The sequence below is a fragment of the Phytophthora infestans genome, genomic scaffold (genome assembly GCF_000142945.1).
Source record: "Phytophthora infestans T30-4 supercont1.9 genomic scaffold, whole genome shotgun sequence".
NCBI lineage: Eukaryota > Oomycota > Peronosporomycetes > Peronosporales > Peronosporaceae > Phytophthora > Phytophthora infestans.
In genome coordinates, this window is record NW_003303750.1 from 1291788 (window position 1) to 1306711 (window position 14924).

Genomic DNA, 14924 nt, shown 5'->3' on the forward strand with positions numbered 1-14924 from the left:
CTGCTCCAGCCACTCGTAACCAGATTCCTCTGCTATAAGTAGGTGGCGTTGTCCCGCACCCGGGTATCCCCAGCCATCCTACAGTGTTGAACAAGTGGTGCCATCTGATCAACGAGGTAAGTATCCTTCTCACTGACGATTTCGACGTCGGCGGCGCAGAATACTATTCTATCTGATCGACTTGCTGAAGATCTGATTCTGCTTAGTTTGCCTTGACTTTTTCCTGCTCACTTTTGCTACTGTGTTTTCCGACAAACGTGTCCATACCATTTAAACCTCCACCTAAGCGCACTACAATATCATACAGCGGTACCGGTAGAGCTCGTGATAAGAGGGGTGCCCACGACAACGCAACCCCTCTCCACCCCGAGAAGCACGACACCAACAACTCGTCACCACGCCGCATCGAGCAGTAGATCGTAGCAGCCACTTCAGACTCTGACAGCATCGGAATGCACAAGCGCGAGAACCGTAGAGCCCAGTCATCCGCACTCAAGACTCCAGCAAACATCCCCGTGTCCACAGCAGCAGGACAAACCAACAGCGTCCGAATCGACTTGACATTGTCCCGCCACAGCTCCAAGCGGACTACGAACCCATAACACTATTTAGTAAACAGCTGCAATATGGAATGCAGAGTACGACCAACTCACGAGCTTCGTGAAAGGCATTCACTGCAGCTTTACTCGCGCAGTAGTCGGTCAATCCAGCGCTGCTCGTCATCCCCATAACGGACGATACGGTCACTAGCAACGCTTCTGACGCTCTCTTCATGGACGGTAGCGCTGCCTTTACTGTCCAGAAATGCGCCAGTGTATTCACCGAGAACGTCTTTTGAATCTGCTCGGGCGTCAAGTCTTCCAGCGACTTCCCCATCACGATTCCTAACAAGTTACGGTCAGAGACTCTCATTCCTGGTTAACCGACCATCATTCCTGCTCACCTGCATTGTTGACAAGTACTCCGATGTGTTTCGGCGCTATGTCATTAACCACGCGAGCTATTGTCGCTTCCACCGTCCTGTCAACACGGAGCGACGTCTTCAAATAACTCAAATATTTCTACCAGCTGCATCTACGTCTCGTACCGATAATCTGCCACATCACACTCGTAGATCAACACTCTTTTGCCTTTTCCGGTGTCTTGAAACTGCAGTAACTCTGTCTGTAGCATCTTGAGAGACTCGGTATCAATGTCTACAAGTGCCAACGTCACGTTTTGCGCCTCCTTGAAGATGTTTTGAGCCAATCTGCGCCCGATACCACTCGCAGCTCCCGTAACCACCACCACTTTTTCGTCTAGAGAGAATGAACGCCGTCCAAGTACTCGCGCTACAAGCCACAGCACTAACAACGCAGCCAACGTGGCAAGCAGCATCATAGCTTCTCCACAAAAGTGAGACGGTGCACTTTTACCCAATCGTATTAGCTTATAAAAGCTTTTCAACCAATCGACGAAGACACACCGCACATGTAGCCATAATCCGACCTACAAGTACGCTGTAGCCAAGATCAAGACAGGATGCCGTGCACGATCAAGATCCGTCTTGTCGAGGCCCGTGACATGCCTGTGGTGGACCGCACGAGCAAGCTGGCAGATGCATATGTCAGCATCACATTTGCGAGCTTCGAGGCCAAGTCGTCGGTGTCCAAGAAGACTTTGAACCCAAAATGGGACGAGGAGTTCCGCTTCGATGTGGCGGACGACTCGGTGCTGCAGAGCCAGCCCATCGAGTTCAAGCTCATGGACCACGACGTATACACCACAGACGCCACAGTGGGCATCGTCTACGTCGACCTCAACTGCCTGCTCATGCGGGACGGGCACGTTATACAGGGCTGGTTCCCCGTATACGACACTCTACTGGGTGTACGTTGTGAACTGAGTTTAGTTATTCGACTTCAGTACTTTGGCGATGTGAACCCATTTCGAGAATCTTCCGCCGGCGTGCAATTCTTCGGACTGTCGACGCTAGACCCAAGTCTGTATCGGATCGAAAGCATGTTGGGCTTTGTAGAGGAGCTGGTGGTGCACGCAGACCCGGAATATTCGTGGAGTGACAGTTTTCGCACCTCCAGACGCAGTAACGAGCATAGACAATTATTGCTGTACAAATTGTCGTCTCAGGTGGCTACTTTGGTCGGAAAGAAGGCGTTGGAGCTCGGAGGGAACGCCGTGTTGGCTTATAAACAGTTCTTCGATGTGGAAGGAGATAGCGGACTCGTGGCACGCGCTTGTGGCACTGCATGCTACATCACGCCAGTGGGGAAGAGCGAGTTGACGTCGGATAATGGCAGTCAACAGAGAGCACACAGCGAGGATGGACTGGACAGTGAACTGAATGTGGATGTTGACACGGACGACGTCACGTCGATAGGAGGAGAAAGTGTCGAGGCTCTACTGTCACCTCGCTATTATCCACGACGTGTGTTGAAGTCTCTAAAGGCCCCAGAAGCGTTCAATATCTCCGCACACGACGTGAGTTTTAGTTAAGGGCAAGGGAAACTGAATTGACGTTAGTGTGCTAACTTTATGCTTTTTAGGAGGTGCAATTGATCACACTGAAGGTGTTTAATCCAGCGACGAGGATCCGATTGGCTGGAATTGTCAGCGCTCGGTCGGTCAAGTATCTTGGCAAATTGGCGACCAAGTTGGCGGATCAAGAAACACGCGACTCGTGGTGGCTGGAGCTGCGTGAAGAGGTGCAGTGGCAGTGCTGATGGACACGTCAATTATACGCTAATTCGTCGTAAAATTATGTACAGATACGGGCCCATGCGCAGTCACTCCAATGTCCTTTTGTTATTGGCTACACCGAGTCCTGCACTATTCACGACGACGTGTGTGTGATCTCCGCCTCGTACGTAGTCACTAATGACACAAATTTATAAAGTGATGCGTAACATTTCCTATTTGTAAACAGAGGAACAGCAGCAGTGATGAAAAATCCTCTTAAAGCGAGAATACTTCGACGGGATGTCACGATCAGCTACGACGCGGATGACGACGCACCTGACGCCCATTCAGCGTCTTCGCCCATGCTGAATATCCCTCTTCCAGAGATTTCAGCTTCGCTTGGACGTCGCAGTCCTTCGTTCTCGTACACGACATATCAGCCGATGCCACCAAGGACAAAACCGAGGTATGTGGCCATTATATTGCGGAGTAAAAGAGCCCTTCTAACGCTGTTGAATGCTGATAATTAAACAGACGAAGCCGGGTTTCCAAGTCGCCCTGTCTTCTGTGCCACATCCCGTATTCGCGCTCACTTGCGCCCTTCTCAAAGTACGCTTTTACACTTGCTGCTATCGAGTATGGCTACTTAGTACTCACATTGAATGTATCTTGTCAGTATGCGGATGGTTCGCTGTGGTGTATGCGGCAACAAGTGGGTTCCGGAGATGATGATCGCGTCCATTGAGCCTCCTGCTGGTCTTGCCATGATGGGGAAAGGGACATTCATTCAAGCACGCGTGTGTCGTCAGCGGAGGAAAGGAACAGGCGACGTTAACGCCACCATCGTGTCGGACGCACTGCCATTCCTCGAATACGAACTCTATCGCCAAGTACGTCCTGCGACTGTCGTCATCTTCGCATCTTTCATACTCATTTTAGAGGGTTTTCTTCTTTTTTTCAGCTCATCGTGAAGATGAAAGTGCTCGGTGTGAACGCGGTGTTCGCGTTTGACTCGCAGATCCAGATCGGCGGGTCTCTAATCGTCGGTGTTATTACTGGTACTGGTCTGTATCTGCCTGCTCTCCCACCTCCCCCAACACTTCACATCGAGCGAAACATCGATGTACGCTTAGTTTTTTTCTTGTGCTGTCAAGGAACAGTGACTTATGCTGTTTTAATCAGGTGAAAGACGAGGAAGATCGACGTCTTGTTCAGCTTCAAGCTCAGATCGAAGAGCTCAGCACGTTCAACAAAGACAGAGTACGTTATGTCTAAAGCAACACATTTATATAGTTTATTTTAACTTTTGTATTATTGATACAGCTTCACCGGGATCAAATCTGCATCGTTCAACCGGAATATGAATACTATATCGGAGGCAGGAGTGCGCGGAACCAGCTCCAAGCCAGCACGTCGCTTTCCGACCAGGACGACGACATTGCGAAGGGCTCCAAGCGTCTGTTCCAACACACGCAGTCCCGATCAAGACGTGCGCGAAGGAGACAAGTAGCACAGCCGTCTCCTGATGACGGTCAGACGCTGAATGCAGCGACAGTGGAAGCCTCGGATGGTGACACGACTCCTCCAGCCCCGGCGTCCCAGACCTCGTTTGACAATGACTCGAAGACTCTGAGCTCGTCTTCCGAATCGAGCTCCGAGTCGGAAGAAGAAGCGTTCGTCGATGGCTTCAGCGACTCGAAGGAGACTTTTGTACTGGAAATCGACGATGAGACGGATGAAGACCTCATGTCGGTGTTGCTGGAACAGGAGTTACCGGAGGTATGTGACTTGTGATATCGAAGTTATGGCCACTAACGCTGCGCTGTTAAGGGTATCTACATGTGCAATACGGATCGTCTTCCGGGTGACTTTACGCCGGGGGAGAACGTGCACTTGATTGTGTCCATGAAGCGAGTCGAGTGGGATGAAGATCGCATGCGTGACACACGTCTCAATGAACTGCTCTCTGTTGTGTTTAAAGAGCTCTTCGCGAGGTACTTTTTTCTACGTTTCGATGATGTTTAGAAGCACTGCTGACTTGTGTGGGGGTTATATAGTCTGCTGTTCAAGGTGCGTTTGTATGCTCCCTGTGCGATCTGCGGCTTGAAGACTCGAGTAGCAGTAGCATCCGAAACGATGGTACGTGCATCAATTACTATACTAAAATCTACCAGTATTGAAGACTAATGCTTGTTGTCTGTAGCTTGAAGTGGTTCTAAGTGGCATGGCTGTACTGGAGAAGAACTGGGAAGATCCACTCGAGAGTCTTCCAAATAACGCTGCAACTTCTCTTGGCATGGAAGAAACACACGCTGAATCCATCGATATAACTGCGTCGACTGCAGCGGTGCATGACATCCCGCTGTCTGGAAAATCTTCTCCGTCCAAGCTGCACATCCACATGCCTCGAACTCGAAGTTTTTCACACAACCGATTGAATAACCCCATGATGCCTGGAACGACCGCAGCTATACCAGCTCCGTACGTCCGCGAATGGATCGAGTTGACGCCGCTCGGATACATTCCTGGTGCTCACGTGACACGATACCTCGGTCGAGTGACGCTGCACTTTATTAAGGAGAGCTGGACAGTGCGAGAGAGTGGCGGATTGGGAGCCTTCTACCACTTGTTCCTGAGTGAGGCCATCGCTATTGTCCGAGCGCACGTACGCTCCTTGGGCGGTAACGCCATGTTGACATTCCGACTCGTACCCATCGAGTCCAGTCAACTGTACCGGAACCAAGTGTACAATATGATCAGCATCACAGGGGACGTCGTCATGATTGAGCGAGAAGTGGACAACGACATTGCGTACCCGCCCAACATGTGGAGCTCTAAAGCTTCCCATGCAGCGGAAATGGACAAGCTCTCGTCTCTTGACGACGCATTCGCCAACGTCATTATTGAAGACTCGGGCAACATCGACTAGAGTCAAAACGCGAAATAATTTTAAAATCTGAGTACTGTATCTAGTTCCAGAAGCGGCTCCGTCCAGCTCAACACTTGAGCCGGACTCGCTAACACTTGAAAGTGACATTCACCGAAAAAGAAATATCAAGCTGAATGTTCGAGAAAAGTAGTCTATGGGCGAAAGACGTTGTAAGCCCGCGTTGAACTGTATAGCGTAGAAAACTAAAGGGGCAGATGTTAGGAATACAAAGCAAATGGATGTGACCGCATTTGCCATGTTAAAGTGATATGGGTCCCTAAATTATTAGATTGCTTAAGTTGTTTGCGTGTGGTTAAGGCTCCAATTGCAGCAGCGGTAGAGTAGAATCTTACGATATCGAGTAGAAACCAAGAATTACAGTACGCGCTGATGTAGTAGTAGTATGGTTGATTTCTTTTGCTGGAATAGTAGTAGTAGCTTTTGAAAAAGTAGATGTATTCGCGTAATCTTGCATTTTAATTTTAATATACTTCAAGTATACTTTTTCTAAACAACGATGTCTGCATAACTACAGTTTGCAGTCTATCACTTATTGTTGACCCGACTGATTCTCTCAACGCTTCTCTTTCATCGTCTTCTCGATCAATCACAGCGAACGAAGAGAGACAATGCCGCGACGAGAGGTGACCACGATGGCTGATGCAACATCGACACCCAGACCACAGCTAGATCGGATCGGCTGCTCCTCGCTCTCTCACTTGTCATCTTGCTTCCTTGATGACACTTGACAACCAACCTTCAGCTCCATCATCTACTTTTGCAACTGCCCAACAAGATGCACTCCAAATTTCTCGCCATAGTGGGCCTGTGTGTCGCTGCTTCAATCCTGCATGCAACTGACGCTGCTAACAGAATGAACCCGCGTCGTCAACTCGGGTCGTACAAGGACTACGACCACCACCAGCACAAGCACAACCACGACCACAAGAAACACTACCACCACGACAAGAAGGACCACCCGCACTACTACCGTCGTCGCCTGGAAGGTAAGGACGCCAAGGCTACCGATTATAAGGACACCAAGGCTACCGAGTCTTCCGACTACAGCTACGGCAAAGACGAGTATGGTCACGGGCACGACCACCACGGCTATGGTCATGATGACTATGGTCACGATGACTGTGGCCGCGATAGCTACGGCCACGATGATTATAAGCACAGCGACTACAAGCACAAAGGCTACGGATACGGTAGCGGCGACGACTACAAGGGCTATGGTAGCGGCTACAGCTACAGCTATAAGAGCTATGGAGGCGACTGCGATGATTACTACGGCCACGGCAATGACTACTACAATTCTGGCAAGGGTTACGGTGGCGACTACTACCCGGATTACTACTCGTCATATGGTGTTGGCAACGGATACGGCTACTACCCCGACTACTACTCGTCGTACGATGGTGGGTATGGCAATGGAAATGGAGACTACCCGGACTACTCTTCTTCTTACGGCTACCCCAGTTACGGCGGCTACGGCTACTCCAGCTACGGGTACCCGGGCTACTTTGGTTATGAGTCGGCCACAGCGAGTGTCGGTGCTACTGGTGGCGAGAAAGAGTCTGCGACTGCGAATGGTCAGAAGGAGTCTGCGACTGTGGCCACGGACGCTGCCGACGTCAAGTCGGTCAAGAAGGAGAGCAAGACGGAGTCGAAGGCAATGAAGGAGACCAAGTCGGACGCCACCGACAAGTCGAAGGATAAGTAAAATCAAGCTGAATCTGTTCGAAATAAGTAGAAAAACGTAGTAAGCCGGCGTGTGACTGTGTAGCGTAGAAAATTGAAGTGGCAGCTGTAATGAATACAAAGCCAATGGATGTGATCGGTTAAAATGATATCGGTCACCAGATTATCATATTGCACAGGTGGTTGGGCAGCAACGGTAAGAGTAGAGCCTTACGATGTACTTCGAAGTACTGTAGACCTTGTTTGAGTACTAGTAGTAGTAGTAGTAGTGGCTGAAGATATGACACTTTTTTGAGGTAGTAGTCGAAATCTTTGCTGATGTAGTAGTCCTATGGTTGATTACTTTTGCTGGAATAGTAGTAGTAGCTTTTGAAAAAGTAGATATATTCGCGTGATCTTGCATTTCTAGTATATTTTTTCTAAACAACGATGTCTGCATAACTACAGTTTGCAGTCTATCACTTATTGTTAACCCGACTCATTCTCTTAACGGTCTCTTTCATCGTCTTCTCGATCAATCACAGCGATCGAAGAGAGACAATGCCACGACGAGAGTGACCACGATGGCTGATGCATCATCGACACCCAGACCACAGCTCGATCGGACTCCTCCTCGCTCTCTCACTTGTCATCTCGCTTCCTCCCTGACACTCGACAACCAACCTTCAGCTCCATCAACTACTTGTGCAACTGCCCAACAAGATGCACTCCAAATTTCTCGCCATAGTGGGCCTGTGTGTCGCTGCTTCAATCCTGCATGCAACTGACGCTGATAACAGAATGAACCCGCGTCGTCAACTCGGGTCGTACAAGGACTACGACCACCACCAGCACAAGCACGACCACGACCACAAGAAACACCACCACCACGACAAGAAGGACCACCCTCACTACTACCGTCGCCGCCTCGAAGATAAGGACACCAAGGCTACCGATTATAAGGACACCAAGGCTACCGAGTCTTCCGACTACAGCTACGGCAAAGACGATTATGGTCACGGGCACGACCACCACGGCTATGGTCATGATGACTATGGTCACGATGACTGTGGCCGCGATAGCTACGGCCACGATGATTATAAGCACAGCGACTTCAAGCACAAAGGCTACGGATACGGTAGCGGCGACGACTACAAGGGCTATGTGTAGCGGCTACAGCTACAGCTATAAGAGCTATGGAGGCGACTGCGATGATTACTACGGCCACGGCAATGACTACTACAATTCTGGCAAGGGTTACGGTGGCGACTACTACCCGGATTACTACTCGTCATATGGTGTTGGCAACGGATACGGCTACTACCCCGACTACTACTCGTCGTACGATGGTGGGGAAATGGAGACTACCCGGACTACTCTTCTTCTTACGGCTACCCCAGTTACGGCGGCTACGGCTACTCCAACTACGGGTACCCGGGCTACTTTGGTTATGAGTCGGCCACAGCGAGTGTCGGTGCTACTGGTGGCGAGAAAGAGTCTGCGACTGCGAATGGTCAGAAGGAGTCTGCGACTGTGGCCACGGACGCTGCCGACGTCAAGTCGGTCAAGAAGGAGAGCAAGACGGAGTCGAAGGCAATGAAGGAGATCAAGTCGGACGCCACCGACAAGTCGAAGGACAAGTAAAATCAAGCTGAATCTGTTCGAAATAAGTAGAAAAACGTAGTAAGCCGGCGTGTGACTGTGTAGCGTAGAAAATTGAAGTGGCAGCTGTAAGGAATACAAAGCCAATGGATGTGATCGGTTAAAATGATATCGGTCACCAGATTATCATATTGCACAGGTGGTTGGGCAGCAACGGTAAGAGTAGAGCCTTACGATGTACTTCAAAGTACTGTAGACCTTGTTTGAGTAGTAGTAGTAGTAGTAGTCGCTGAAGGAATGACACTTTTATTGAGGTAGTAGTCGAAATCTTTGCTGATGTAGTAGTAGTTTGGTTGATTACTTTTACTGGAATAGTAGTAGTAGCTTTTGAAAAAGTAGATGTATTCGCGTAATCTTGCATTCTAATTTTAATATACTTCAAGTATACTTTTTCTAAACAACGATGGCTGCATACATAATGTTTGCAGTCTATCACTTATTGTTGACCCGACTGATTCTCTCAACGCTTCTCTTTCATCGTCTTCCCGATCAATCACAGCGATCGAAGAGAGACAATGCCACGACGAGAGGTGACCACGATGGCTGATGCAACATCGACACCCAGACCACAGCTCGATCGGACTCCTCCTCGCTCTCTCACTTGTCATCTCGCTTCCTCCCTGACACTCGACAACCAACTTGCAGCTCCATCAACTACTTTTGCACCTGCCCAACAAGATGCACTCCAAATTTCTCGCCATAGTGGGCCTGTGTGTCGCTGCTTCAACCCTGCATGCAACTGACGCTGCTACTAGAATGAACCCGCGTCGTCAACTCGGGTCGTACAAGGACTACGACCACCACCAGCACAAGCACGACCACGACCACAAGAAACACTACCACCACGACAAGAAGGACCACCCGCACTACTACCGTCGTCGCCTGGAAGGTAAGGACGCCAAGGCTACCGATTATAAGGACACTAAGGCTACCGAGTCTTCGGACTACAGCTACGGCAAAGACGATTATGGTCACAACCACGACCACCACGGCTATGGTCATGATGACTATGGTCACGATGACTGTGGCCGCGATAGCTACGGCCACGATGATTATAAGCACAGCGACTACAAGCACAAAGGCTACGGATACGGTAGCGGCGACGACTACAAGGGCTATGGTAGCGCCTACAGCTACAGCTATAAGAGCTATGGAGGCGACTGCGATGATTACAACGGTCACGGCAACGACTACTACAATTCTGGCAAGGGTTACGGTAACGACTACTACCCGGATCACTACTCGTCATATGGTGGTGGCAACGGATACGGCTACTACCCCGACTACTACTCGTCGTACGATGGTGAGTATGGCAATGGAAATGGGTACTACCCGGACTACTACTCTTCTTACGGCTACCCCAGTTATGGCGGCTACGGCTACTCCAGCTACGGGTACCCGGGCTACTTTAGTTATGAGTCGGCCACAGCGAGTGTCGGTGCTACTGGTGGTGAGAAAGAATCTGCGACTGCGAATGGTCAGAAGGAGTCTGCGACTGTGGCCACGGATGCTGCCGACGTCAAGTCGGTCAAGAAGGAGAGCAAGACGGAGTCGAAGGCAATGAAGGAGACCAAGTCGGACGCCACCGACAAGTCGAAGGACAAGTAAAATCAAGCTGAATCTGTTCGAAATAAGTAGAAAAACGTAGTAAGCCGGCGTGTGACTGTGTAGCGTAGAAAATTGAAGTGGCAGCTGTAATGAATACAAAGCCAATGGATGTGATCGGTTAAAATGATATCGGTCACCAGATTATCATATTGCACAGGTGGTTGGGCAGCAACGGTAAGAGTAGAGCCTTACGATGTACTTCGAAGTACTGTAGACCTTGTTTGAGTAGTAGTAGTAGTAGTAGTGGCTGAAGATATGAAACTTTTTTGAGGTAGTAGTCGAAATCTTTGCTGATGTAGTAGTGCTATGGTTGATTACTTTTGCTGGAATAGTAGTAGTAGCTTTTGAAAAAGTAGATATATTCGCGTGATCTTGCATTCGAATATACTTCTAGTATATTTTTTCTAAACAACGATGCCTGCAGTCTATCACTTATCGTTAACCCGACTCATTCTCTCAACGGTTCTCTTTCATCGTCTTCCCGATCAATCACAGCGATCGAAGAGAGACAATGCCACGACGAGAGATGACCACGATGGCTGACAACATCAACGCCCAGACCGCAGCTCGATCGGACTAACCTCCTCGCTCTTTCACTTGTCATCTCGCTTCCTCCCTGACACTCCACAACCAACCTCCAGCTCCATCAACTAGTTTTGCAACTGCCCAACAAGATGCACTCCAAATTTCTCGCCATAGTGGGCCTGTGTGTCGCTGCTTCTATTCTGTATGCAACTGACGCTGCTACTAGAATGAACCCGCGTCGTCAACTCGGGTCGTACAAGGACTACGACCACCACCAGCACAAGCACGACCACGACCACAAGAAACACTACCACCACGACAAGAAGGACCACCCGCACTACTACCGTCGTCGCCTGGAAGGTAAGGACGCCAAGGCTACCGATTATAAGGACACCAAGGCTACCGAGTCTTCCGACTACAGCTACGGCAAAGACGATTATGGTCACGGGCACGACCACCACGGCTATGGTCATGATGACTATGGTCACGATGACTGTGGCCGCGATAGCTACGGCCACGATGATTATAAGCACAGCGACTACAAGCACAAAGGCTACGGATACGGTAGCGGCGACGACTACAAGGGCTATGGTAGCGGCTACAGCTACAGCTATAAGAGCTATGGAGGCGACTGCGATGATTACAACGGTCACGGCAACGACTACTACAATTCTGGCAAGGGTTACGGTGGCGACTACTACCCGAATTACTACTCGTCATATGGTGTTGGCAACGGATACGGCTACTACCCCGACTACTACTCGTCGTACGATGGTGGGTATGGCAATGGAAATGGAGACTACCCGGACTACTCTTCTTCTTACGGCTACCCCAGTTACGGCGGCTACGGCTACTCCAGCTACGGGTACCCGGGCTACTTTGGTTATGAGTCGGCCACAGCGAGTGTCGGTGCTACTGGTGGCGAGAAAGAATCTGCGACTGCGAATGGTCAGAAGGAGTCAGCGACTGTGTCTACGGACGCTGCCGACGTCAAGTCGGTCAAGAAGGAGAGCAAGACGGAGTCGAAGGCGTCGAAGGAGGCCAAGTCGGACGCCACCGACAAGTCGAAGGACAAGTAAAATCAAGCTGAAACCGTGTGAGAAAAGTAGTATATGGGCGAAAGACATTGAAAGCCCGCGTTGAACTGTGTAGCGTAGAAAACTAAAGTGGCAGGTGTAAGGAATACAAAGGCCAATGGATGTGATCGCTTTACCATGTTAAAGTGACATGTGTCCCCGAATTATCAGTTGCCTTAAGTCGTTTGCGATGTGGATCAATGCTCCGATTGCAGCAGCGGTAGAGTAGAAGCTTACGATATAGAGTAGAAACCAAGAATTACAGCACGCGGACGTGCAATCACTGTCAATCTGCGTGAGTTTGCAAAACAAACCCTTGTGTCATATACAAGGAAGACTCATCAGTGCATTCATTTCTCTCCTTATGCAGTGCTCCGCTAGTGGAGTCGTGTACAGCAGTGGTGTAGGGAGCCTATCGACAAGTTGCCCTTGTTTGAGTATCCGTAGTAGTAGTAGTGATAGCAGTAGCAGTATCCGTAGTAGTAGAAGTAGTAGTAGTGGCAGTAGCCGTAGCCGTAGTAGTAGTAGTAGTAGTAGTGGTAGTAGTCGTAATAGTAGTAATGGCAGAAGCCGTAGTAGTAGTGGTAGTAGTAGTAGTAGTAGTAGTAGTAGTAGTAGTAGTAGTAATAGTAGTAGTAGTAATAGTGGAAGTTACTGAAGGAATTGAAGTTGTTTTGAAGTAGTAGTCCAAAAATTGCTGACAAAGTGATACAAGTGGCCGCTGTTGCTGTTTTTTTGTTGCAATAATAGTACCTCGAAGTATTAGATTGGGTAAGTATTCGCGTGATCCTGCATTCTCAAAATACGTCTAATATACTTCTCCTAGACCGTGATGTCTGCATAACTACAGTTTGCAGTCTATCACTTATTGTTGACTCGACTCATTCTCTCAACGCTTCTCTCTCATCGTCTTCTCGATCAATCACAGCGAGCGAAGAAAGACAATGCCACGACGAGGGGTGACCACGATGGCTGATGCAACATCAACGCCCAGACCGCAGCTCGATCGGACTAGCCTCCTCGCTCTCTCACTTGTCATCTCGCTTCCTCCCTGACACTCGACAACCAACCTCCAGCTCCATCAACTAGTTTTGCAACTGCCCAACAAGATGCACTCCAAATTTGTCGCCATAGTGGGCCTGTGTGTCGCTGCTTCTATTCTGCATGCGACTGACGCTGCTAATAGAATGCCCCCACGTCGTCAACTCGGGTCTTACAAGGACTACGGCCACAGCCAGCACAAGCACGACCACGACCGCAAGAAACACCACCACCACGACAAGAAGGAACCACCCGCAACTACAACCGTCGTCGCCTGGACGGTAAGGACGCCAAGGCTACCGATTATAAAGGACACCAAGGCTACCGAGTCTTCGGACTACAGCTACGGCAAAGGCGATTATGGTCACGGGCACGACCACCACGGCTATGGGCCATGATGACTATGGTCACGATGACTGTGGCAGCGATAGCTACGGCCACGATGATTATAAGCACAACGACTACAAGCACAACGGCTACGGATACGTTAGCGGCGACGACTACAAGGGCTATGGTAGCGGCTACAGCTACAGCTATAAGAACTATGGAGGCGACTCCGACGACTACTACGGTCACGGCAACGACTACTACCCTGAATGCTACTTCGTCATATGGTGGTGGCCAACGGTACCGGTTACTACCCCGATTACTATTTGGTCGTACAATGGTGGGTATGCAAATGGAAATGGATACTACCCGGGACTACTACTCTTCCTACGGCTACCCCAGTTACGGCGGCTACGGCTACTCCAACTACGGGTACCCGGGCTACTTTGGTTATGAGTCGGCCACAGCGAGTGTCGTTGCTACTGGTGGTGAGAAAGAGTCTGCGACTGCGAATGGTCAGAAGGAGTCTGCGACTGTGTCTACGGACGCTGCCGACGTCAAGTCGGTCAAGAAGGAGAGCAAGACGGAGTCGAAGGCGTCGAAGGAGGCCAAGTCGGACGCCACCGACAAGTCGAAGGACAAGTAAAATCAAGCTGAAACCGTGTGAGAAAAGTAGTATATGGGTGAAAGACGTTGTAAGCCCGCGTTGAACTGTGTAGCGTAGAAAACTAAAGTGGCAGGTGTGAGGAATACAAAGCCAATGGATGTGATCGCTTTACCATGTTAAAGTGACATGTGTCCCCGAATTATCAGTTGCTAAAGTCGTTAGCGATGTGGATCAATGCTCCGATTGCAGCAGCGGTAGAGTAGAATCTAACGATATAGAGCAGAAACCAAGAATTACAGCACGCGGACGTGCAATCACTGTCAATCTGCATGAGTTTGCAAAACAAACCTTGTGCCATCAACAAGTAAGACTCATCCGTGCACCCATTTCTCTCCTTGTGCATTGCTCTGCTAGTGGAGTCGTGTACGGCAGTGGTGTAGAGAGCATAGACAAGTTGCCCTTATTTAAGTAGTAGTAGTAGTAGTGGCAGTAGTCGTAGTAGTAGTAGTAGTGGTGGCAGTAGTCGTCGTCGTCGTCGTCGTAGTAGTAGTAGTAGTAGTAGTAGTATAAGTAGTAATAGTAGTAGTAATAGTGGAAGTTACTGAAGGAATTGAAACTGTTTTGAAGTAGTAGTCCAAAAATTGCTGACAAAGTGATACAAGTGGCCGCTGTTGCTGTTTTTTTGTTGCAATAATAGTACCTCGAAGTATTAGATTGTGTAAGTATTCGCGTGATCCTGCATTCTCAAAATACGTCTAATATACTTCTCCTAGACCGTGATGTCTGCATA

The 14924-nt window shown here is 49.4% G+C and overlaps 5 protein-coding genes and 2 pseudogenes across 5 annotated transcripts; 6 read left to right on the forward strand and 1 right to left on the reverse strand.

Annotated features, from left to right (window-relative positions):
- Nucleotides 1–202: 202 nt before the first annotated feature.
- Nucleotides 203–876, reverse strand: PITG_05888 (uncharacterized protein; the record flags this gene model as incomplete). Its single annotated transcript, XM_002998074.1, has 2 exons — nucleotides 203–588; nucleotides 654–876. 2 exons carry the CDS (start codon nucleotides 874–876, stop codon nucleotides 203–205), a joined length of 609 nt encoding a protein of 202 aa, XP_002998120.1.
- A 645-nt stretch (nucleotides 877–1521) lies between these two features.
- Nucleotides 1522–5653, forward strand: PITG_05889 (uncharacterized protein; the record flags this gene model as incomplete). The annotated part of the gene is made up of 12 exons (XM_002998075.1): nucleotides 1522–1869; nucleotides 1906–2478; nucleotides 2544–2702; nucleotides 2766–2860; nucleotides 2990–3142; nucleotides 3353–3566; nucleotides 3638–3799; nucleotides 3859–3936; nucleotides 4000–4455; nucleotides 4507–4670; nucleotides 4734–4815; nucleotides 4880–5653. 12 exons carry the CDS (start codon nucleotides 1522–1524, stop codon nucleotides 5603–5605), a joined length of 3210 nt encoding a protein of 1069 aa, XP_002998121.1.
- A 748-nt stretch (nucleotides 5654–6401) lies between these two features.
- On the forward strand, nucleotides 6402–7331 carry PITG_05890 (M96 mating-specific protein, putative; the record flags this gene model as incomplete). The annotated part of the gene is made up of 1 exon (XM_002998076.1): nucleotides 6402–7331. The coding sequence occupies one exon, from the start codon at nucleotides 6402–6404 to the stop codon at nucleotides 7329–7331; it is 930 nt and encodes a 309-aa protein (XP_002998122.1).
- Nucleotides 7332–7954: 623 nt separating this feature from the next.
- PITG_05891 lies at nucleotides 7955–8932 on the forward strand (annotated as a pseudogene; the record flags this gene model as incomplete).
- A 696-nt stretch (nucleotides 8933–9628) lies between these two features.
- PITG_05892 (M96 mating-specific protein, putative) lies at nucleotides 9629–10558 on the forward strand (the record flags this gene model as incomplete). Its single annotated transcript, XM_002998077.1, has 1 exon — nucleotides 9629–10558. The coding sequence occupies one exon, from the start codon at nucleotides 9629–9631 to the stop codon at nucleotides 10556–10558; it is 930 nt and encodes a 309-aa protein (XP_002998123.1).
- Nucleotides 10559–11232: 674 nt separating this feature from the next.
- Nucleotides 11233–12162, forward strand: PITG_05893 (M96 mating-specific protein, putative; the record flags this gene model as incomplete). Its single annotated transcript, XM_002998078.1, has 1 exon — nucleotides 11233–12162. One exon carries the CDS (start codon nucleotides 11233–11235, stop codon nucleotides 12160–12162), a length of 930 nt encoding a protein of 309 aa, XP_002998124.1.
- A 1106-nt stretch (nucleotides 12163–13268) lies between these two features.
- Nucleotides 13269–14170, forward strand: PITG_22769 (annotated as a pseudogene; the record flags this gene model as incomplete).
- Nucleotides 14171–14924: the final 754 nt, after the last annotated feature.